General features: G+C 39.6%; 5 protein-coding genes across 9 annotated transcripts; all 5 read right to left on the reverse strand.

The window, feature by feature from the left end:
- Positions 1-91: 91 nt before the first annotated feature.
- Positions 92-1,485, reverse strand: LOC107041850 (YEATS domain-containing protein 4). Of its 2 annotated transcripts, none has more exons than XM_015262630.1 (4): positions 1,315-1,485; positions 934-1,215; positions 451-631; positions 92-378 (listed from the first exon to the last, which is right to left on the reverse strand). In XM_015262630.1, exons 1-4 carry the CDS (start codon positions 1,363-1,365, stop codon positions 206-208), a joined length of 687 nt encoding a protein of 228 aa, XP_015118116.1. In that variant the 5' UTR covers positions 1,366-1,485; the 3' UTR covers positions 92-205. The 2 variants fall into 2 exon arrangements, with proteins under 2 accessions (XP_015118116.1, XP_015118124.1); XM_015262638.1 differs by having other exon boundaries at positions 1,298-1,485.
- A 1,766-nt stretch (positions 1,486-3,251) lies between these two features.
- On the reverse strand, positions 3,252-5,615 carry LOC107041820. The gene is made up of 2 exons (XM_015262588.1): positions 5,449-5,615; positions 3,252-5,340 (listed from the first exon to the last, which is right to left on the reverse strand). Exon 2 carries the CDS (start codon positions 5,303-5,305, stop codon positions 3,398-3,400), a length of 1,908 nt encoding a protein of 635 aa, XP_015118074.1. The 5' UTR covers positions 5,306-5,340; positions 5,449-5,615; the 3' UTR covers positions 3,252-3,397.
- Positions 5,616-7,353: 1,738 nt separating this feature from the next.
- LOC107040839 (6-phosphofructo-2-kinase/fructose-2,6-bisphosphatase 2) lies at positions 7,354-11,365 on the reverse strand. 2 transcript variants are annotated; one of them, XM_015261105.1, is made up of 6 exons: positions 10,547-11,365; positions 9,748-10,175; positions 9,196-9,669; positions 8,885-9,119; positions 8,656-8,783; positions 7,354-8,016 (listed from the first exon to the last, which is right to left on the reverse strand). In XM_015261105.1, the coding sequence occupies exons 1-6, from the start codon at positions 10,614-10,616 to the stop codon at positions 7,960-7,962; spliced, it is 1,392 nt and encodes a 463-aa protein (XP_015116591.1). In that variant the 5' UTR covers positions 10,617-11,365; the 3' UTR covers positions 7,354-7,959. The 2 variants fall into 2 exon arrangements, with proteins under 2 accessions (XP_015116591.1, XP_015116596.1); XM_015261110.1 differs by lacking the exon at positions 7,354-8,016 and adding an exon at positions 8,197-8,572.
- A 193-nt stretch (positions 11,366-11,558) lies between these two features.
- Positions 11,559-13,922, reverse strand: LOC107042364 (probable serine hydrolase). 2 transcript variants are annotated; one of them, XM_015263409.2, is made up of 3 exons: positions 13,615-13,922; positions 13,028-13,315; positions 11,559-12,451 (listed from the first exon to the last, which is right to left on the reverse strand). In XM_015263409.2, the coding sequence occupies exons 2-3, from the start codon at positions 13,191-13,193 to the stop codon at positions 11,616-11,618; spliced, it is 1,002 nt and encodes a 333-aa protein (XP_015118895.1). In that variant the 5' UTR covers positions 13,194-13,315; positions 13,615-13,922; the 3' UTR covers positions 11,559-11,615. The 2 variants fall into 2 exon arrangements, with proteins under 2 accessions (XP_015118895.1, XP_015118886.1); XM_015263400.1 differs by lacking the exon at positions 13,615-13,922 and adding an exon at positions 13,494-13,604.
- Positions 13,923-14,782: 860 nt separating this feature from the next.
- LOC107042354 lies at positions 14,783-22,326 on the reverse strand. 2 transcript variants are annotated; one of them, XM_015263378.2, is made up of 5 exons: positions 21,964-22,326; positions 21,653-21,765; positions 19,994-20,236; positions 19,135-19,763; positions 14,783-18,841 (listed from the first exon to the last, which is right to left on the reverse strand). In XM_015263378.2, the coding sequence occupies exons 1-5, from the start codon at positions 22,037-22,039 to the stop codon at positions 15,439-15,441; spliced, it is 4,464 nt and encodes a 1,487-aa protein (XP_015118864.1). In that variant the 5' UTR covers positions 22,040-22,326; the 3' UTR covers positions 14,783-15,438. The 2 variants fall into 2 exon arrangements, with proteins under 2 accessions (XP_015118864.1, XP_015118873.1); XM_015263387.2 differs by lacking the exons at positions 21,653-21,765; positions 21,964-22,326 and adding an exon at positions 20,503-21,011.
- Between the last annotated feature and the right edge of the window lie 207 nt (positions 22,327-22,533).

Raw genomic sequence — 22,533 nt, forward strand, 5'->3', positions numbered from 1 at the left:
ATCCATGACGAAAGCTTCTAGAAAATGTTTGGAATTGACTATACTACTGGATCAAACTCTAAAATAGTGAAAATATCGATTGAAAACGGTGTAATGAAAAATTGGTAATATTTAATTAGTCATACAAAAATTTATAAATATAAAGAGCTTAGTGTAGTCATTCATACCGAAGTAATTGTACATATTTTACACCTTAGGACACCACTCATTGAGCAGTAGTGGGGCCTCCACCTTTCGATATCTTTGCAATTTCCTCTTTGAATTTGGCGATAGTCTCCTTAGCTAATGTCAATTTCTCCTTGAGATCGACCACCTCGTGACGGATTTTATTCCTCGCTTCTGTGATGGCCTTCAGCGCTGATTCTTTCTTAGCCTCGACTGGAATGAATAAAATCCATCAGTTATACGTTTTTATTCTCTAGACCATTTTCACACTATTTTAACTCTTACAATCAGTCTCATGTCTCCAAACTCCCAGTGTCATAGGCCTCGTTGTGCTTAACAAATGTTGCATCAATGCCGTTGGATCTTGGAAAACAATTTCCTCGTAAAATTCTGATACTAGATTCTTTTTTCCGGTTTGTATTTCTGGGGAAGATTGGAATAGCTTCAGAATGTGGTAGATTGTCACCTAAAATCAGGTTTTTTGCATAAACAATTTATTTCATTCTCATTTTTTTCTTCCAATTTGTTTAGTGTAAATGCATGTTAAAGCTATTCAGGAGAGGAAGGGGTAAAATAAACAGTTTTGAATCATCAATAATAACTCGAAATTGACAGAGTGAAGTTTATAAATTTTTCTCATGCCCCAAAATGAGACATTATTCATTCGAATCGTATCATTTCATCAGGGAATATTGATACTTCAGAGCTTTATTTTCCCTCACTTCCTTCTACGTTCAATGAGAATTCCAAAACATTTTGTTCACTCACCGGTCGCTCGTTGGGATCCAGAAAATAAATTTTGATGACAATTTCAAATTCACCCCATCCCGTCTCTGTGAGCTCATACGGGGGTTTCGTGACAATTCTATTTGGATTGTTGTAACTCTCGTGCAACTTGAAATGCACTTTTTTCACGTATGCAGACATATCCTCGTTGTTGTATGGCTTGACGTAAACAGTCCACTGGTGAGTGTGGCCATCCTCCTCTCTCTTTTTTCCGAAATAACGAGCTACGTTGCCGTACACTAGTGGCTTGACAATTGTCAAACCCTGCAATTGCCCAGTAATTTCAATTTAAAAATCTGCATTATTATCTGTTTACAGTCACTGACATTCATTAAATTGTTTATACCATAATTATCAATATACCTTGACCCTTCCACCTGAATCTGGCCCGAATTCATTCGTTGATGCCATCATTTTTACAAAAAGTTATTAATTATACCCTTTTATCTCATTATTCAATCAACAATTGTTTATTGTCGAATTGTTATTGTCAAATGAGAGAAGGTTAGAGCGTCGTCAGAAGTCACGTTGAGAAATGCGAGAGTCGACTCTCAGCGCATGCGCAGCAAATGGGTACTCGGCGACTGTGCGTGTCGGGACAAGTAGTGGGGTTTAGGCAATGGCGTTGGCGGGTCGAGCTCCTTATGAAAAATGCAAAAATTCCTCGATTATGGCTGATTCCGGTGGTAAGACCCTAAAAAATGTTACCATCATCAGTATAAAACTCATCTCGATGACCAAAACACATAATTGAATACTTTTACCAAGAATTTTGGACAAAAAGTCATGAAATTGGTCGAACAAAGGATTATACCTACAACTAACAAATGGCCATTTCATGACGAAATAATGGCGAAAAAGTGGGAACAGCAACCCAATTGTCATTAACCCTGCATAATCGGCTTGGGATGTCGTTTATTCTTCGAATAAATAAATTGAATATGAAGAAAATGCCGGTTGCCCAGTGAACAAAGAACGCTCATGCGCAGTGCGGGGCGAGGGGAACAAAGGAGTCCCGCCAAAACCGACGCCATATTAAACTCGGGGCATTGTCGTGTATTTTTCGTGTGGAACAGTAGTGTGTGGGGACATGGCGGAGGTTGGAGCTGCGCACAGACGCCTGAAAATCGTCGAAGTAGTGAGCGCTGAGAGTGGAGGATACCCAGGAAGCGGTGCACTCGCCGGTGCCTGGTTTAAACGTAAACGAAACCAAAACGAAGGACTGAATTCAGGGGTTTTAGAGTGATTTTTGGTTGTGACGAGGATTCTCAATGATTTGGGATATTCCAGTGGACAAATAGTGTTTTTGTTGTGACTGAGGGGCTGGAGAACTAGAGGGGCGACCGGCAGCCTTTGTTTACCAACAGGTCGGTGTTGTGATTGTGGGGTGTGTTGTGCAGTGTTTAGTGTTCCAGACCGCGGCATTCGTCGAAATTGTGAAGTGATATTCTATTTGAAGCGATTTTAGTGTTAATTTTGATGAAATAAAAATGAAATTGAAGGAGAAAGTTATTTTTCTGTGGATATGTGTCTTCAAGGCTTTTTGTGGTTCAGTGTATTTTCTGTGTTTATTTTATTTATTTTTTGGGCAAAAGTGAAAATAGAATCAATTGTTTTGTGAGTGTTACTGCATTCGGGAGGATGACCGAACCCCGTGGATAATAGCCGAGGTAGGAGGTAGGAGGTACGAGAGGTGAAAACGGAGCAGTTGTTTTCATCCAACGCCGGTGAGTCAAATAAACTCCTTCATTCATTTATCTATTTTATCAATTAGGTCATTTTTGCGGCAAACAATCAGGCGAGCGTTCATCCCCTTCGTTTCCAAGGGGTTTTCCAAAAAGCAGAAAATATTGTTTTCGTTTTCAGGTGTGAATACTAGAGAATATTTTTTATATATGAAGCTGAAACTAGAGATAGGCGAATCTAGGAGCGTACAAATGTTTTTAAGTAATGTCAAAACTCTTTGGCACTTGAAAAACATTTGTATATATGATTATTTGACTCTCCTACACTTAAATATCGCCTAAATTAAATTTTCCGCAGACGAATATTCTCCTAGTTTCAGCTTCATTTTTTTATTTCATAAAAATTTCTATAAACTCGGTTTTTTTAAATTAAATGCGAGTACGAAATACCTCCAGAGAAATGGGAATCTATCGTCTTTGTTTCTTTTGAGATTTAAAAATCTCCTCGACGTGATGAAACATGAATTTTTTAACGATACGCGAAAAACAACACATTAAGTAATAATTACCAGCCAACAGCCTTTTTGATTGTACTACTTTTTAATCGTACACGAAATCATTTCTTTTACATTAGTCTAGTCATAAAAATTACAAAAATCAGTTCACAAAAATATTCATTAAAAGCCGTAGAAAACCCTTATGAATTGTACGAATCGATATCATATATTCGCTAGATCATGCTCCCTCCAGAGACTTGAATACTATTTTCGAGGAATAGTGGAGGGTTTATTCGATCGCACTGGGGCTGGGATCTTGAACACTGGCACGGCATTCGCCTTGGACTCCGTCTTCTTCCTCAACTCAGAATCAATGATTTTTTCCTTCTGCTGTTTCTTGAGCTCAATCGAAGCTCTCATCCCTCCAATTTCTCTCTCACGTTGCTTTACCTTTTCCCCGAAATCGCGTCGTTCTTTCAGATTCAGTCCAGTGGACAATTTTGGCCCTCCAATTACTGTCTTAGATTTATTCAAGTTTATCGATCTGTTCTCCTTGTTCATAGACTCATCAGACAATAATGACTTTATTACTGGTCGGGGTTTTGTTACTGACGTCTTTTTCTCTGTTGTTGACCTCATGATCAGCGGTTGTTTCTGCTGATTCAGAGAGTTTGAGTCTCTCATTGGTAGTTTCTGCTGTGTTTTTCTCTCTTGCTGATGCTGAAAATCTTTTTTCCTCGTTGTAAAGCTGAAGGGAATCGCTTGAGTCCGTTTCTTCTTCCTCGCAATATTAACTGGAATCCCAAAATTGCTGATCTTTTCTTCCTTCAGTTGAATCCCTTCCTTCGTCGAAACAACAGTTGCCACGACGTTCTTAGTCGGTAGTCTCTTCAAGGATGACGATGTCAGTGGTGCCTGCTCAATCGTTTTCTTCTTGATCTGATTATGTGTCGTTGACTGGTTCAACTGCGTCAATGACGATGTTTTAGTGACTCTGCATCTCGATTTTGTTTGTAACATGGGGGACACGCCTATCGTTGTCTTCCTTGTGGTGTTGAGGGGTTTGAGGAGGGGCTTCACTGCTTTCTTCATGTTGTCCAGGATATTTGGAGGTATTGACAGAGGAGCAGGTTTAGCACGAGGTGTTTCTGCAATTTTTTTATTCTCCGAGTCCTTTGGTTTGACTTTGTAATTGATAAGTGACTGATTGTGGTCTGATACTGGGGGATGCACTGGATCTTGTGGGTCCATTTGTTGAGGTAGGTCAACGAGGTCGTTAGATTTATTCGTCTCTTCTGAACTCTCCACACGTTCAGATGTCACATTGCCAATTTGAAGATTCTCTGATACAATTGATTGCACATTAGACTGCTCAACTTGTAAAGATTCCACGAGTTCGTCAACAAGTTCAACAAATTCATTCCTGTCTTCGGGATTGTTTTCGATGTGAAGATTCTCCGGGACGATTGAGGATTGCACATTGGGCTGCTCCACTAGGAGAGATAGTTCAACGAGTTCATCAACAAGTTCAGTTAATTCCTTCATCTCTTTTGGATTAGGGAGTTTTTCAACTTGTTCAGATAGTTCAACTACTTCCTCTGACCGTTCTGATTCATTTTCAAGTTCATCGACGAGTTGAATTGATTCCTTCATCTCCTCCGATTCATCTTCGATCTCGAGATCCTCTGGAATGATTGAAAATAGGAGACTAGGCTGCTTACTTAGGAGATCAATAAACTCCTCCATCTCCAAGTTAATGTCGTTTTGGAGATTATCTGGGACGATTGAGGACTGCAGATCAGGTTGATCAACTTGTTCCTTCATTTCTCTTGAGCCATTCTCACACTCAAGCATAAAATTATCGACTGGAGCATCCCCTTCCCCTGGATGTGCATCCTCAAGTCCTCGTTTATCGTCACTTAAAATTATGGGAGGCCTGAACTGGCAGGGTTTCCTCACCGAGGCAAGCTGCAGATTTCGTAGAGCGTTCACCAGCCCCTCATCTATACTCACTCCACATTTTTGGGGAGTAACAGCAGCCGGTGGGGCACTTCCTGAAACGTCATCACTGCTTCCAGTTAAACTCTTGAAAGATACCTCTGCAGATGAGGGGTCAATTTCGTTGAAACTCGAGTCAATGGAACGCCAGAGGGTCTCACAGGTGTCGTCCATCTCATCTATCCCTCCAAATTCAACAAATATTCAATCTAGAAGCGAAATATTTCGAAATAACTTCAAGGGTTTCGTGATTGTTTACGTGCTTTGATGGGACGTAACCTCGCGAGTGAATTCATTTCTGATTAATATCCACATACCTTCGTTTTACAGTTTAATTTGTGCACGGAGTAATCTCCGCACCTTCAGTTATGTTACAACAAAGTACTTCAACAATATTTATTGTTGTAGGTAAATTCTCGTTCGGAATTAGGGATTTGTTTGGTATTTTACTGCGAGAGCAGCCAGTGGACGTTAGAAAATTTAAATTGTGCCAACCGCTTTTGAAACTATAGTTGCGCGTCACACTCGCGCGCGTGTAGGTACAGTATGTTGTGCCAAGGGGCCAACCATAAGGACGGAAATTTCTGGATGGACACATTCTCGGCTGGTCAGATTCTGATCAGGTGGTTAAACAGGGCTCGGTATTGGAGATATCTTCAGGAAATGTCTTACCAGTCGACATGTTTATGACAGCGGCACGGTGAAAGATGGCGGGATTATTCTCATTTCAAGCGAAATTACTAACTGAATCGAACTGGCCATCGGGCAGTAGAAGGAGGCTACAAATGTCGAAATGAAAAATTTTTTTTTTCACCCGGGGCCAAAGTATCAGATGTTGGATTTTTTCAGGGAGAAAGTCGACTTTCGCCAAAATCGAATTTTTTCGCCGAGTCAAAGTTGATTCTAACTATTCAAGCAACGGGCTATCCAGAACTCTCAAAAGTATTCAGAAAAAGTGAAAAATGAAAAATTTTTTTTTTCAAATTTTCAAAGGGTCAGATTTTCCGTTTTCCAGGGAAGTCGACTTGCACCAAAATCGAATGTTTTAAGCGGGTGAACGTTGATTCCAACTATTTAAGCGACGGGCTATTCATAACACTCAAAAGTATGTGGAAAAAGTGAAAACTGAAAAAAAAATTTTTTCACCGGGGGCCAAAGTGTCAGATCTTGGCTTTTTCCAGGGGGAAAGTCGACTTTCGCCAAAATTGAATTTTTTAGCCGGGTGAACGTTGATTCCATCTATTTAAGCGATGGGCTATTCAGAACTCTCAAAAGTATGTGGAAAAAGGGAAAACTGAGAAACCGTTTTTTTTGGCCCCAGCCAAAGGGTCAGATTTTCGGGTTTTCCGGGGCAAGTGGATTTTCGCCAAAATCGAATTTTTTAGCCGGGTGAACGTTGATTCCAACTATTTAAGCGACGGGCTATTCAGAACTATCAAAAGTATGTGGAAAAAGTGAAAACTGAAAAAGTGTTTTTTTTTTTCAAATTTTCAAAGGGTCAGATTTTCCGTTTTCCAGGGCGAAAGTCGACTTGCACCAAAATCGATTTTTTTAACCGGGTGAACGTTGATTCCAACTACTTAAGCGACGGGCTATCCAGAACTCTCAAAAGTATTCGGAAAGGGTAAAAAATTTAAAAAAAATTTTCACCCGGGGCCAAAGTGTCAGACCTTGGATTTTTTCAGGGATAATAATCCCGCCATCTTTCAACGTGCCATTGCACTAGAAAATTCGATTGGTTAGACTTTTTCAGAGGACATCTGCCATATCGAGCCCTGTTTAACCACCCCATCAGAAAATCTACCCATCCGCGAATGTGACCTCAAATTTCCGTGCCCATCCGTTCCACCGCCTCCCGTACTGACGTTATTTTCCCTAGAATACAAACTAAACGACCCGGCCCTCCAACCATAAGTACTAAAAAATCCCTAGAAATCCTCAATTAGTTGTTCCTGTTTATTCGAAAAAATTGACATGTCGTCAAGTGTCGTATAAAGTTATATTGCAATGATTTTTATTGAATTTAACGCAGGATAAATTTTATAATTCATAATAATTATTTGATTGTTTCGATTATTACTTTTACCAATTACTTTGTTTCCTTTATACAATAAGGTACATTGATGAATTGATTATTAAATATTGCAATAATAACAGTAATGAAATTTTGTTACCAAGTGACATTCGACGTAGGAAGAATTTCAAGGTCCAAATAACTACAATTTAATGAACATACGTGGATTATTTATACAGATGGCAGACAGTGTTAATTTTCTGATTAATTACCATGATTGTATTGAAGTTGTTTGAATCTGCAGTTGATATGCAAAATAAAGGGTGAGGTTGTATTTTTATAAACAATTTCCCAAGGGTTTTTACCTGGGCATAAATATTCGAGACGAATAGATGTGTGAAAAAATAATATCTCCGCTATTATTTTAAACTTCCGTCAAATGATAGTACAATTAAATTGAAAATACTAATTGAAATAAGGGATAGCCATCTTTATAATCACTCTTGAGCACTTTTATCACATTATTCGCAATTTTACGTGAAAATTACGACCTATACTATTACATTTTGATGACAATTTCTCTATCGACTGTTCTTTAATCAATAAAAATACGTCATTAATTGAATAGAAACTAATTTGGCACTATTACTTTAACAAGCTCATTATAAGGACAGCCAGCTGTCTCAACAAAATGCTCCTATTATAATTTTTTTTTCTAGTAAACGATATGATTCGAAGAGACAATCAATAATACCAGACAGAAAAGGAAAGAACAAGTGGAAATAATTGATGAATATTTGATAGATTATCGTTATCAGATGTGAAGATTTCTCCCTTTGCTCCTGTATCGTTCGTCCAAATAGCCTGGAATCTGAAATAACATTTTACATGAACATATACAGACTTGAATACCCACACTGTCACAACTAATCGATAATAACAATACGACATTTTACAGTCTGTCTGTTATGTATGGTTTTTTTTTCATTAACTTCATTAAGATAGAACCGTCATGAAAAAAATGAACTTTCAAAGCAAAATTCAAGGATGATTCTGTTACATAAACAAACGTATATTTGGAGCAGCATTATGCATTGAACAAAAAAAATATTTCTACAATATTTGTTACACATTCAGTAACTAAGATCTACACCATGCTTATTTTTTAAGGATAAGAATTATTTACGAGGTAGTTTGGGAGGAATTACATACCACTATTCTGTAAAAGATCTGGAGAAAGAGAGCACAAGCAAATAACATAAATGAATAAAAGTACTGAACGAAGCAGGACACGAAGAAAAACGTTGCGACTGTTCTATGGAGAGGGTTAAGGACAAGATTATTTTATTAGAAGGTGTGTGGAGTAGATTTGACGGGGGTAATTTTCATTATAATCATCCGCTTATTTTCCTCTTCCGGAGTAACAACTAAGTGAACAAATATAAATGAATTAAAGAAACAAGGATTAAACTACGTTGTCACTTTTCAATTCATTATGATTAGCTTCTACCTTTGGTTTTGGCCGATGTGTATCCACTGCATCGATGGGCAATCGAATCCGCTCGACTTTACAACCATACGCCACTGGTGTTAATTTCATAATAGTGTGCAATGGTACTTGCAAATATGGAAGTTCGTCTGTAATATTGATTGTAACAATCAAAAGTTTACGATACAATGCTTTGCCCGACGTCATGCGTTTGAATGATAAATCAATAGGAATTGAATGGGGTTTATACCTGCACTTTTGTCGAGAAAATAAGCAAGTAGACAACGCAGCACTGCCTGATGTGTGACAACAAGAACATTACCTTGCCTCTCAAGTTCCATTATTACGGGCTCGAGTCTTGCAACTAAATCCTCGTAACTCTCTCCTCTCGGATAACGGTATGAAAATTTATTTTGGTCCCTCGCTGCAAAATCTGTTGGATATTTACTGGATATCTCCTCGTACGTCATTTCCTCGCAAATACCCTGTGAAATTAGAAGAGAATTATTGAATTGATTCAATGGAAAAATGTGAGAAAAACACCGGAAAATAATGACTCACAGCATCAATCTCGTTGAGAGCCTTCCACCTCTCCTGCGGTGCATTGACATCAGCAGCTGTTTGTATCGTTCGTTTCAGCCAACTAGTCCATACTCTCAATCCTTGTATATCCTGCTCATCAATGTACTGCGCCAGTGCCTTTCCATACAATTTTCCTCTCTCACTCAAATCAGAATCACCCCCAATTCTGCCCTCAAGGTTCATAACACTCTCACCATGTCTCGTCAAATATATTGTTCGTGGCACAATGTGTATATTCATTAAGTAATAAACTATCCTGCTTTGTATGTGGCCCTCGTGCTTATACACGAGTACTTTCTCGCCTGTATTATAAATCTTCATGAATGACAGTTCACTCTCTTTACTCTCATCCAGGGGCTGATACTTCTCCTGATAATGCTCGATTCTCTTGACGAAATCCGCCAATACCTCCTCTTTATTCATATTCGCGTAGTCTGGACTGCTGACTTTTACCTGGGAAATGTGACACAATGAATTTATTAGAAATCAATAGTGCGCGATTATTCCGAGGAATTTATCGTGATTCATTACCTCCATTATGTTCTGCTCTACAATTTCAGGATCGTCGCACACAGACTCCACGAAAAACAGTTTGAATCCCATTTTTTCAACGACAATATTGTGAATCATTTGTCGACGTTCGATTGTAGAATTTGTCGCATCAAAAACAGCTACTTCACCGTCACCACTCTCTAGCCATTGACAAACATCGTTCAGTGCATCTACAGCACACTGGGTTCTTATGGCCATAGCCTTGATATTGTCAGGACGAAAGAACTCATGACATTGATATGCTGTTGTCGCGTGCCTCCTGTATTCACCTAGATTGAATACTTTGGTGTTTATTCCAATCCAGTTGAGATATCTGCAGAGTTTTTTTGATATGTAGGTCTTCCCTCGGGCTGGCAGACCCACCATTGCTATTACATGGGGCTTGTTTACAAAATTGGCACGTTCACCTGGAAAATCCCAAGGGAATATGAATGGATAGTATTATCATTCGAAAATCCCTCGGCAATTTAATCGCCATTGGGATGAACCAAGGGCGTGAGGTTCAAGGAGAGGTTAGCGATACCATAATTTTAGAATTTGTGCATTTGGAATTGCAGTGGTAGGAGTTTATGCATGACAATGTTAGGAAATGCGCATTTCTTATCTGTTGACGCATTATATTATCTAAACTAATGTTTTCCTTCTGATAAATTAATTATACCCAAGCATGGCCGTAATGACTCTTTTCATTCGTACAATCTGAGGGCTTAGTTAAATGTTTGAGGCATTCTTTGTTAATGTTGATATTTATCCTAGGTAATGGGAAAATAATAGTCACCTCTTATGGGGAATGGTTTAGTCTGGATGGTGTCCGATGTTGGTGGTGTGTAATGCATCTCGGAACTCATCTTGAGTCGTACAAAACAAGTGTCAATTCGGTATATTTTTATTCACTCCACTATCAAGCCACAGATAATTCACAGAAATGTGACAGGAAGAGTATTCCCTCAAGGGGGGGAAAAAACGACAGTATGAAATGATATAAAAATTGAGACTCACGTCTCTCACTGAAAGACAGTCTCGTATTACCACGAGACCGCTGTAGACCACTCTCTCAAAAGCTTCCTTTTATTATGTCGAATACCGACAAATCATGTTGACTTAATCGAAAATGACAAATGTCCTTTGACCGAAGATTAGCAATGTGCAAAGTGCGTGGTCGAGTATAGCGTGAACTTACAATCGAACTGAGCTTTCGAATGGGCAGATGTGTTGAGTAAAAATTATTGAAAATGTACGCAAGCGCGCACATACACATGTAATAAGGCTTCCACTGAGTTAGATGTTTAGAGGCGCAACTTACGACTTAACGGCTCAACGCGCAACTCACTACAGACTAGAGACCACTAATAACTTGTCACGATGTTTCCGAGTTACTGGGAATATGGGCTCAATTGAATAATGCTATGTTTGGGGATTTAACGGGATGACAATGGCAATTGTTGGCATGGTGTGAGGAGAATAATTATGAATTGTTGTGATTTATGTTTTTATCGAGGGGGGTGTGACAGAGTGATGGGAAACGAGGAGGAACGGATGTAAACGTGTAGATTTTCCCGACCACTCCGAGGCTCCGAAACCGATCACGCGACCGTACTCCCTCAATCCCGCTCTCTCACTATATACCAGTTGGTGGGCTCACTAGCTTACGTCACATATCTTATATTTTTTCAGTTGTTGCTGGGCTCGCTTGGCTCACTCCTCGAATTATTTGTTTCACTCCTCCCTGGCGCTATACAAACTAAAACGCCACGAGTTGACAACAATTTTGAGATCAATTTATCCTCACATTCATAAATAATTTTTATTAAAACATACATTCGTTAAATTAATTTATAAAAGCTCTATTACAAATGTTTTTTTATGAAGGGACTAATCAATTCTGCTAAATCACTATTATTTTTCATGTGAAAATGATGAGTACCGGGCATTGTGTGAAACCGGAAGTCGGGGGAGTGTGCCTCTATCACTTCGAGTACTTCAAAATAAGATTCCTTTTTTTCGTTGTAACTCGAACTCTCGCCCTTGATGACTGCGTAGGGACATCTTATGCGACTCGCCATTTCTTTCAACTGTTCATTAGAAAATCCATTATCGAACAGGAAAAATTGTACCCTCGGGTCTCGATTGAAGGACACTGTTCCGTCCGGATGTCTCGTTGCTCCTCTCACAAATAATATTTTACACATTTCTTCATCTAGAGAATTTCTACTGCCCTCGATGTAGCGATCCATCGCATTCTGCTCTGACGTTCTTGGAGCAGGTGTTTGTAATTGCTCAATTCGAAAGAATTTCTCCCAGTCTTGGATAAATCTAGGAAGATATTTTTTGCTGTTGTAGGTCGGGTACTTGAAGTAATCAAAGGCAACAACGAATTTAACATTTTGAGGGAAGAGCGCTGTGTAATTGAAGGACATCATGCCACCCATTGAGTGTGCAATTAGTCCGACTCGGTTCATATTGTAGTGCTGCTTTATTCGATGGATTAGTTGAACGTACACTAGGTTCGCGTACATCATGCCCTTTGGCAACCAACTGGAGTAACCGTGACCGGGGAAGTCGACGGCTAGAATACTCAGATCTTTTGGAAGATGTTTGACGAGGGGATCCAATGAGCCAGCATTGTCCTGCCATCCGTGAAGTGCTATTATGGGCTCTACTTCTGGTGGACCCCAATGTTTGCCTGTAAAAATTATGATAACAATTCCGCGAATCAATTCAGTAGCGAAGTGGTAAAACGGTACAAGTCAATTTTAACTACTGACCAGTTTTCAATGAATATCTCGGAATCTAAGGGAGATGGCAAAATTTTTGTTATAACATTTTTTGTAGAGCCAATTGAAAGCTACAACAAATGTAATTACAAAAATTTCACTGTCTGGCTAAGATTCGGAAATATTCCTCAAAAACTCAACTGGGAGTCGACTTAAACCGTTTTACCACTTTGCTACTAAATTGTATCGCATGCAATTGAATGGCTTAATGTTGTTTGAACTGGATAAACCTGATTCGTTAATTTACACAATGATGGGGATGCGTTCATTGCAATCTAGAGATAACTGGTTTACTCTCACTATTTTTCCATTGTATTACGTATAAAAAAAAATTTATTAAATTCCATTGAATTTCTAGTGGAATTCTATTCCAATAGTCTTTTGATTTCTATTTCTCTGTGTGACTTGCACTACCAATTTTCTCAATTGGGTTGTCTTATTGAATTTAATAAGGGGAGACAATCAGCTCGTTAACATTATATTACCTGCTATTTTACCCCACGGAACTTCAATCTCCACTTCTCTAAATTCTCTTTCTGGTGAAATTTTCTCTGCAGTACTAATGTGTCTCTGCAACTTAATCAGAGAGACTCCAATTTCTCTCTTTCCTAATAATCGCCCCATCTTCAACAATTTAGTGGTTGCTGTCATGGCAATTCTTCGTCAGAATTATATTTTCAAATGACGGATAAACACCTCGTGGTGTTGCTTATAATGTGCCGCCTCTCCTCTGAATTTGCAGGAACCATCGAGGTACCAGTGGACTTTGTTCTCTGAAATCATTTAAAGTTTAACAATAGTGATGCAATTATCACCGAAGAATGACTATTGCTTCCCTCGGAAAGATAAGGAGTTAATGGTGAAATCGAACAATTTCGGGATAAGTAATTTAATTTTCTTCACATAGTACTTATTATTTGGCGGGATTTTTTATTTTTATGTATTGTTTACATAGCAATTGATGTCACAGGTGCACTGCACGTGTCAAGGACATTGTTTCAGATGAACTTTAAGAGCACTGAAAAGCCACTGCAGCATTATTGTAACCCGTTGCGAATTATGTCTTGCTTACCTACAGTGCAATCTTTTTTATCAAAATTTACATTTGGCATGGATCTCGGCTAGTTGGTGTTCTCCTCTGCCCCACAGATGTCACTTCATCTGATTCGTCTATGGAGATTTGGGTGTCTCACATAGATTAATTAGATTCTAGATAATTTATAATAAACTATATTTATTCAGTCAACGTTAATAATAATGATTTTAGTACAAAAGAATGCGAGAATGCCACAGCTGTGGTGGTTAACTTAAGTTGAGAGATAAGTATCAATACTGTAGAGTTGACTCGTCACTCTGGTCTCGGGACGAGTATTTGCTTGAGCCGCTGGCAGGCTCGGTCGGTAACTAGGGGAACTGATGAGGCTGAGCCGCCACACGTCCATGAAAAAAAAAACCTTAAAAACCACGTGTGCAGTTCTCTACCATCAACTGGAGTGGAATGAATTCTGTAGAAACTTGAAGTTGCAATGAGTTGAAAGGGAAAAGAATCGATTCAAAATGAGAACTGAAGCGTTGAAATTGTACAAAGACCTCCTCAGATATAGTAAACAATTGAAATTCACGGATCAAAAATATTTTGTGCACAGAGTGCGAAAAGATTTCTTGAAAAATCGACCACTCGAGGATATTAAAGATATTCAGTTTCATATTGAGGTAAATAAGACATTTGTGTAATCGAATTGAACTGCAAAATCGAATTCTAATGAAAATGTTTTCTACAGAAAGGTCAACAATTGCTGAAGAACAAGAAAGTTGTCTAAACTTCGCCTGCAAACAATTATGTTGAATAGATTTCTGATAGTACAAGTACGTTTTAAATCGTTCAAAAAATTCTTGGACTTCTCTCGAGTTCCTAAATTGGACGAAAATGATCTTGAAGAGCAGTATGTGAGGGGCAGTGGGCCAGGTGGTCAGGCGACAAATAAAACAAGTAACGCCGTTGTTCTGAAACACAAACCCAGTGGAATAGTTGTCAAGTGTCATCAATCAAGAAGTTTATGGGACAATAAGAAAATGGCTCGTGAGATATTAATAATGAAATTGGACAGTAAACTTAACGGAGAATTTTCAATTGAGAATCAGGAGCGTAAGCTCCTTGCTAAACAATCAGCAGATCGTACTCGAAAGAGAAATAAATTATTGGAGTTGAAGAGAGAATTCAAGGAGCGAGAGGGATTAGATTGACTCAGATATTTCATCCTGTATTTCTCTTTTTTACAACGAAGTATTTCCATTAATTCGACTATAAAATATGAAAAAATTGGTACACACATTTTGTTTGAACAGAAAATAAACAGAAAAACATAAAAAAAACATGATATATTTTATTAATGTCCTGCGCGGCTCGTGACTCACAAGAAATGACAGGAAAAATGATTTTGAGAGGAGAAAGTACAGTATCGTAAAGCTGTATCCAGTCTTCAATCCCGTATCATCAAGGGAGGGGGGGGGGAGNGAAATAAAAAAAAAGATATTTACATTTTTAGCGGGAAAATTAAAACATTATAAAATCCATTAGCTCTATCTGTTTCTCGTCAAAACAATAATTCATGAAGGGCATTAATGTTACCTTTGAAAAAAAAGCAATGACGGTAATAGTAATATTAATAATAATAATACAATCGAGGGTTTTACAATATGAAAGGACGTTAAATACTAAAGTACATAAGACAAATACGGATCTTCTCACTTTGTACATTAAAAGTTCATTATATTGATTAATCTAATCGTGATTAAATGTTCAATATTCACAGGAAAATTACTAAAAATGTAATTCAATTAATTTTTTTTTTTACACCGGTTCCTTGGTTAAAACCACTGATTTCATACAGTCCTCTCAACTGTCTTTCATCCATCTACCGAATGGACCCCTCGATCGTTTGTAACGTTTAGCTGGGGGTGAATTACGAGATCTTGGTGAACTGGAACTTCTCAATCGGCGATTACTCGCTACTGTAACCGATAGAATACTGTGATCCATATCCACTTGGTCATCGATTTTCATTACCCTTACGACAGGTTGAAATTCAATGCTTGAGCGTCTCTGCTGCATCTCCCCTGTGTGCTGAGGGACTGGACTTATTCTCTCTGACAGTGGACTCTCGACTTCTGCATCTAAAGACTCCTTTTTGCAGGTTTCAGTGTCAAATGTCGAGTCACCTGAGGTACTTTTACGCTGACGCGTTCGTGTCTTTATCGTTGACTTCTTGATAATCTTGGTTGAATTGGCACATTCTTTCCTCGTGCATTCAGCATCACTCTGACTACCAACTGAATTTGTTTCTGCTTCAGTGATATCCGAAGTTTTGCTCTCACGATCGTCAGCTTCAGGCTGTCTACGTTTATTAGCTAATGTTCCAGTAGTGTAATTCTTTCGTGATATTATAGTGGATTGGCTCTTCCTTCTGAACCCAGAATCATCGTTTTCAATTTCAAAATGAGAATCTATAGTGTCTGACGAGGAAGGTCTCCCTGATTCTCTATTTGTATCTCGACGCCTTCGAGTCGAGGATTTCGATGCAATATGCTGCTTAGTGGGGGATGATTTGTTATCATTCCTGAACACATTCTCGTGGTTCTCGTCGTTAGATGTTTTCTCTTGTTCACACTTGGATGGGGGACTTTCGACAAAGTCAGTTGGTGGGGCTTTAGTTCGATCACATTTGACAAGTTTATCCCTTTCTTGATCGAACTCTTCGTCGTCTTCCTCCTCCTCGTCCTCTTCCTCTTCCTCCTCTTCTTCACCAGCAGTGCCTTGACGTCGATGGGGCGGAGCTGGGAGATTCTCCCTCTCAGAATCAACGTCCTGAGTGATTGCTGGTTTCACTTGTAATCTTCTGCGGATTCTACCTGGCCAACCAGTACGATTTTTCCGCCGTTTCCTTCGCTTCAAGGGGGACTCAATCAGCAACTCTCCACATTCAGAACTAGCGCAGGATGAGTTGTCTATGCCAGTCATGTGTTGATGGCAATTGTCCAGAAGGTCCAGGAGATTATCAGGAGCTCCGGGTATTCGTAGGGTACAGGACGAGGGGCTTTTGAAGTCCTTCTCAGGCTCAGGCTGTTCGTTTTCAATTATCGTTGCCATCGTATCGACCTCGAAAGAGTCGTCGATGAGACCCCCATCGGCATTCAGCATGTCATCTATGCTCTTGGCTATTTTATGTATCTCCAGATCAGTACTAGATTTGTCAGACTTGTCAGATTTGTCAGATTTATCTGGTTTATCGGGTTTAGGCGTCGTAGTTCGTGATCGTGACTCCTCATCAGCTACACTAGTACTCGAAGAGTGAGACTGCTGCTCTCTCTTACGAATTATCGTGGACATGATGGCTAGAGTGGAGGCGTGACACCTCGGGCTCTTCCTCGGTGATCTACCAAAACAATTTGCTTTAGCAGCCTTGATTTTCTTCCTAGCGTCGTTTTTCTGATAAAGCTTGAGTAGATTCTCGTGAAAATTCTCCATCTCGTAGGGTAAAAGAAAGGGTTTCTTCCAGTCTGATTCACTGGAAAAATGCCAGAACTCAGCCCCCTCATCCTGACGCTGATAAGTTTGATACCACGGCTCAGATTTCGGTACAGATTCAAAGGAAAACTTCATTTTTTCAACTTCAGCCGAAGGCTTGGACGGATAAAGTTTTTCACAATTCACGTTACTATCACTCTTTTCCCCATTATTGTCTCTATTATCAGTGCCTGATTCGAGCTGAGGGGAGCTCACTTTGGGGGATTCATCGTCGTGAAACACTTGAACAATACTACTTGATAATTCTTCACCGGTAGCTGTTGGTGAGCCTTGAAATCTCAGTCTGCTACCGGGTGTCTCGAATTTGTAATAGTCTGTGTTATCCTTTATTAACGCCTCTGCTTGTGTGCGTCTTCTCTTTCTTGCACGTCCCATGTACATGGAGTCTTGAGAGTCATCGTCCATGGGCTCTGGCTTCGGAGGGCTATTCGTTGGCGATGATACGATAATTGACGAGGTTTGACGTTCACAATCACTCTCGGTGTCTCCTGGTAAAACACTACTGCTACTAACATTGTCATCGCCGTTCTCACTGGCGTCTGTGGAGTCGTCTCGTCTCGAATCACCGAACATGAACGATTCAGCCTCATCACTCAACAGTGATAACTCGGATTTTCTCACTCTCTTGAATCGCACCACCACCGGTTTTTCACTGGACGGCTCGTCATCCTTTTTTGTTGTTTCTTCTGGCTCTTTGATTCTATCCTCAGGTTCTTTAGACTCTTTGATCGGGGGAGCACTTGGGGCGTTACTCCAATGAGCTGTACTTGATCGCAACTTGTTACCGAGTACCTCAACCTTGTAGTAAGCGCGATTATCCTCGATCAGACGTTCCTCAACTGACAGTCTCTGACGTGTTCTCATCGATCTCATGCCACGTTTTGGTAATTTGGGTTTAGATTTCTCCTCCTGTTTTTCACTCTCTGAGATTCTTATTGGTCGCTGGATTTTTTCCGGAGATTTCACTTGGTTACAGTCTGGCAATTCAAGCACAGGTTCTTCTATTTCATCTTTATTGGGCTCTCCTTCATCAACAGGATTCAGTGGATCAGGGAGATTTGCTACTGGAGACTTTGCAGAACCGTTTACGAGCACTGCTTTCCCTGGGGATTTCTCCTCAGGCTCTCCATCCAGTCTAGAGTCACCATTAACAGTTTTGGGGCCCAATGAATTGTCTGGGGCCTCGTCCCGTCCATTCTCGAAAGGATATTTCTTCTCCTTTCTCTCTTCTACTCTCGATAATTGAGATTTTTTGTCACTCTGGCTACGTTCCTTACTCTTTATCGACCTAGCATCGTTCAGCTCACTCAGAGGACTCTTCTCCTCTACAATTGAACTCTTAGAGTCTACCTCGTCGTCCACACAGTTCTTATTCTCTGGTGGATCGTCCTCCTCAATCCATATTGTTCCTTTAGCTCGTTTTTTAATTGTAAAACCATCAAACTTATCGTAAAATTTGTCCGATTTTTCAACTTCATGTCTTGGACTACCTTTTGAACGCAACAAATGTCCACTCTCATGTTTAGTTCGCGCTCGTAAATTATGGGGTGAGCTTAATTTAAGATTAAGCTTACGTCTTGCACCATTGCACTGCACCATTTTGAGTTCATCAATGTGGTAATCGTTGATGTCTGATTTAACTGTTTTATCGGATTTTGAGTTTCTTATAACAACACTGTGAAGTTTATCAGTTCCATTGGAGAATAAATCCTGCCTGTGACAAACAAAAACATATCCATAATCATTTGTTTCATGTTAGGTAATTGGTTGGAGGGGCAAGTGGGGAAAGTGGACACTGAGAGCTCTTTTTAAAATCTCAATAAATTTTTCATTATTCAGAAAGTGTAGCTCTTCCCCCTCTGTGATGAGCCTTGACTAAACTCAATTGATCAATTTGTTTTTAAATTGTGAGCACCTAATTCAAAAACAAATTGAGAACACACTGTGGGAAGAATAAAAAGCATCCATTTTGCCTCACTTCTTCCTAATTAAAATAATTATACTAACCCGACATCATCGGCCTGATTGAGCTTGAGAAAAGCCTCTACACTTGCGCCTGAATTGATGAGTGTGTCCAGTGACAAAAAATTATCATCATTACGAACAAAAGCGAGATGTTTGTCACTCTGGACGTGTTTGTTGAGATCTCGATAGTCAATTCTACAAATTTCACAGTAACCAGCGACCAGTTGTTCGGATCTTCTGGCTCTTGTTGCCGTAGCACGTGATCTACGTGTCATGTCTCTCTTGGATTCGGATTTATCCTTCTTCTCTGGCTTTATATCGCCCTTCTTTTTGTCGAAGGGGCAAGTGCCCGGCTCACCGTCCAAATTGAGGGTAGGCCAGACTGGCAATTCCAGAAAAACAGGCCTCGTCTCTCGCTTGAAAGACTCAAACTTTATGTACGACTTGTCAAATTCTTTAACTTTAATGTCTTTATCTACTGAATTATTGCGACGAATACACTTGAGATTGGAGTTGTCTCGCAGTGATGAGTATACTTTGTCCAGCCAAATTTGAAAACTTCCGGTAGTCCAAATTGGTATGCCCCAGCTCTGGGCGTTATCGAGAGGATCTACTGAACACTTTTGCGGCTGTGTCAGAGCACGTTCCAACATTGCATCCACTCGCGATTTCTGGGGAGAGTAAAAATCGATAAAATCGTTAGTACTGATTTGAATTATTACTGTGTAAAAAAAAGATGAAGCTGAAACTGGTGGAATATTCGACTGTGAAAAATTCAATTTTTAGCGGATTTTCAAGGGATTAAGGATGAAACAGTCATAGGAGCAAACTCATGACTTGAAAATATTTGTACATCCCCAGATTCCCCTGATTTCAGCTTCAAAAAAAAAGAATTACTCACGGTTCTGTGGGCAGTTTGACCCCTTGTATTTGTTGAGTTTGAGAGGGGACATTCACCGTTCAAGGACGGCGTTGGAGGCGTCAGAGTTGGCGTTTTGATCTCTATACTCCTTAGCGAGGGAGGTCCCCCGCTCCCTCCACTGGCGTAATCCCATTTTCGTTTATCACAATGTGACTGCTCTGATTTTCCGGCTGTATCACTCACAACGAGAGTCACACTTTTAACCAAGAATAATTCAACAGCCTGTAATAAATGAAGAGTCAAATGAATGGGTGCGAGTACTCGAGTACTGAATACCAAATGTTTGCACAATATTTTCAAAATATATTGAACAACTCGAACGACTCCGATGTGGTAAATTGAACACACGAGTGCATCACTCGTTCGATAAAAATAATTTCAATGTGGTGCTCTCACTCTATCGCAACGATAAACAGAAAAAAAAAATGAAGAAACAATTTGGAGTAAAAACATGACGAGTTGTGGTGCACAATTTTCAAAACACTTACAAATTTGAAATTTGTGGAGCAAACTGTAACCAGTGAATTACTATTGCAATATTGGTGTATAACGATAATGTCAGACTTGTAACACTGAAAATGAAGCCGACGTTCTCCACAAAACATACACTCTTTGGCTGAGCATTATTATCATTGGGTCAGCCGACGCCTTTGTCATACGTTATTCATTTTAACCATTTAAACATTGTATTCATAACACTTTATTATCATAATTAATTGCATTAAGTTTCACTTTAAATTATCAGTGCAATCATCATATCGATGGTATTTATCATATGAATTATTCTTGGAACAGAAAAAAAAATGCCAAAGTGTCTCCTCTGTTCCATTGAGCTGTCACGCACAAAATGGCCATTCGCCGTTAACAGCTTGCTAGTTGGCCCTGGAGGCGGCGCTCCTACTTCATCTGCATTATTTTACAGCAATATTGCATGTTAATTCACATTTTTCTACATTTTTTACCACCATTGTCAGTTTTTATTTGTTAATTGTACTAAATGGAGTTTGTTTGAAAAGCACCTTGCTAGATAACGAATTGCTTGTTAAGGATACTTCCGATCATTGCCTCAAGGTGGCGTATTTCTACCCGCCTCTTGCCCCCACAGACCCCCCCGCCTCCCCCCCTTACACAGCAAAACCCCCAGAGAAAAACCCAGATGCCCCCCCAACACGCCTATATCCAATTCTCGCAACACCCGTAAAGCCCCCGACACAAATCCATTGCCTGCATATATTTTTCTTCTTTCATTTTTTTATTCTATTTATTATTTTTCCCTCTCTGTCAACAGAGTGTGTTTGCATTGCAGGCCACAGGGACACATGAAACTCGATATAAAGCATAATTTATTGGGCTCAGATGATCTAGTAGTGGAGAGAATTGAAGGTGAATGAGGATATGTGAATTTATTCGCACAAGTATTTCAGTTGTATCAATTGCATGCACAATCTTTGGTGAATGATCATTGGTTGTTTGAGGGAATTCAATTGACTATAGTAAGTTGGTTTGGAATTGGCGGGAGATGGGTAGAATGCGTAAAGAGGTGGAGGCTGAAATGGGGGAGGGCCTCTTGTGTTACACACTAACCGAATATTCCAGGGATGCTTTAATTAATCAATAAAATACGACAAGTCCACTCACCCCTCCCAAATCCTTTATTTTACCCTCTAGTTTGCTCGCAACTCCATGATTCTTGATGTCGAGATAATAGGTTTTACCGCCCAGCGGTTTGTTCCCCTTTTGCAGGCGAATATCTGAAAATCAAGGGATTGTCGTAATTTTTAATCCTGGCTTTGGTGAATTCTGAGCTCTTTATTTGCGTGAGATTATGTAAGAAATGGTAGACTATTTGGGGAAAATGGGGAGGCATTATTATTGCTCTTGTAATGTGACATAATAAATGAAAACTATAAATAAATAATTGGGGCTCAGGAGTGATGTGACTGACTTACGGGACTTGTTGTCACGCTTTTTGTCCTTGGACGGTGGCTTTTGCTTCTGATTCTGGACCTTTGACGGCGATACCATTCCTACTCGCTGCACCTTGTAACGCGAGGCTTTACTATCTTATTTCGATGTATTTTTTCGTCCACTGAAGCACTTCCCATTCTCCTTATTTGTGGAATTGGGGAATCGGTGGGACTTGTATTTCCAAGGGGACTGAGCACAGTTACATGGGATGCTGAGTTTAATTATCGGTGGAATGCTGAGGTTCCTGATGGATTAAATCGATGAATTCATCAGGAGGTCAGCGGGAATTGTGAGATCACACGAGTCGGCATTATTCACTGTGTTTTTTTTATTCTGCTCGTCGCGGAGACATGGGACATGCGATAATAGTACAATACATGTGAACGTGGCTGTGGGTCGGAGGGAGACAGGGTGGGCAACATAAATTTAAATTCAAACAATAGTTGAAATTGTTCATTCGTTGATTGGAAGTAATAAATGGAGACAATACCATTTTTTTAAAGAAAAAATAGCTGACTCCTTTGAGATGAGTCGTATTTCATTTGCTCAGA

This window comes from Diachasma alloeum, unplaced genomic scaffold (assembly GCF_001412515.2).
Source record: "Diachasma alloeum isolate Michigan unplaced genomic scaffold, Dall2.0 Dall_scaffold_00179, whole genome shotgun sequence".
In the NCBI taxonomy this organism is placed as follows: Eukaryota; Metazoa; Arthropoda; class Insecta; order Hymenoptera; family Braconidae; genus Diachasma; species Diachasma alloeum.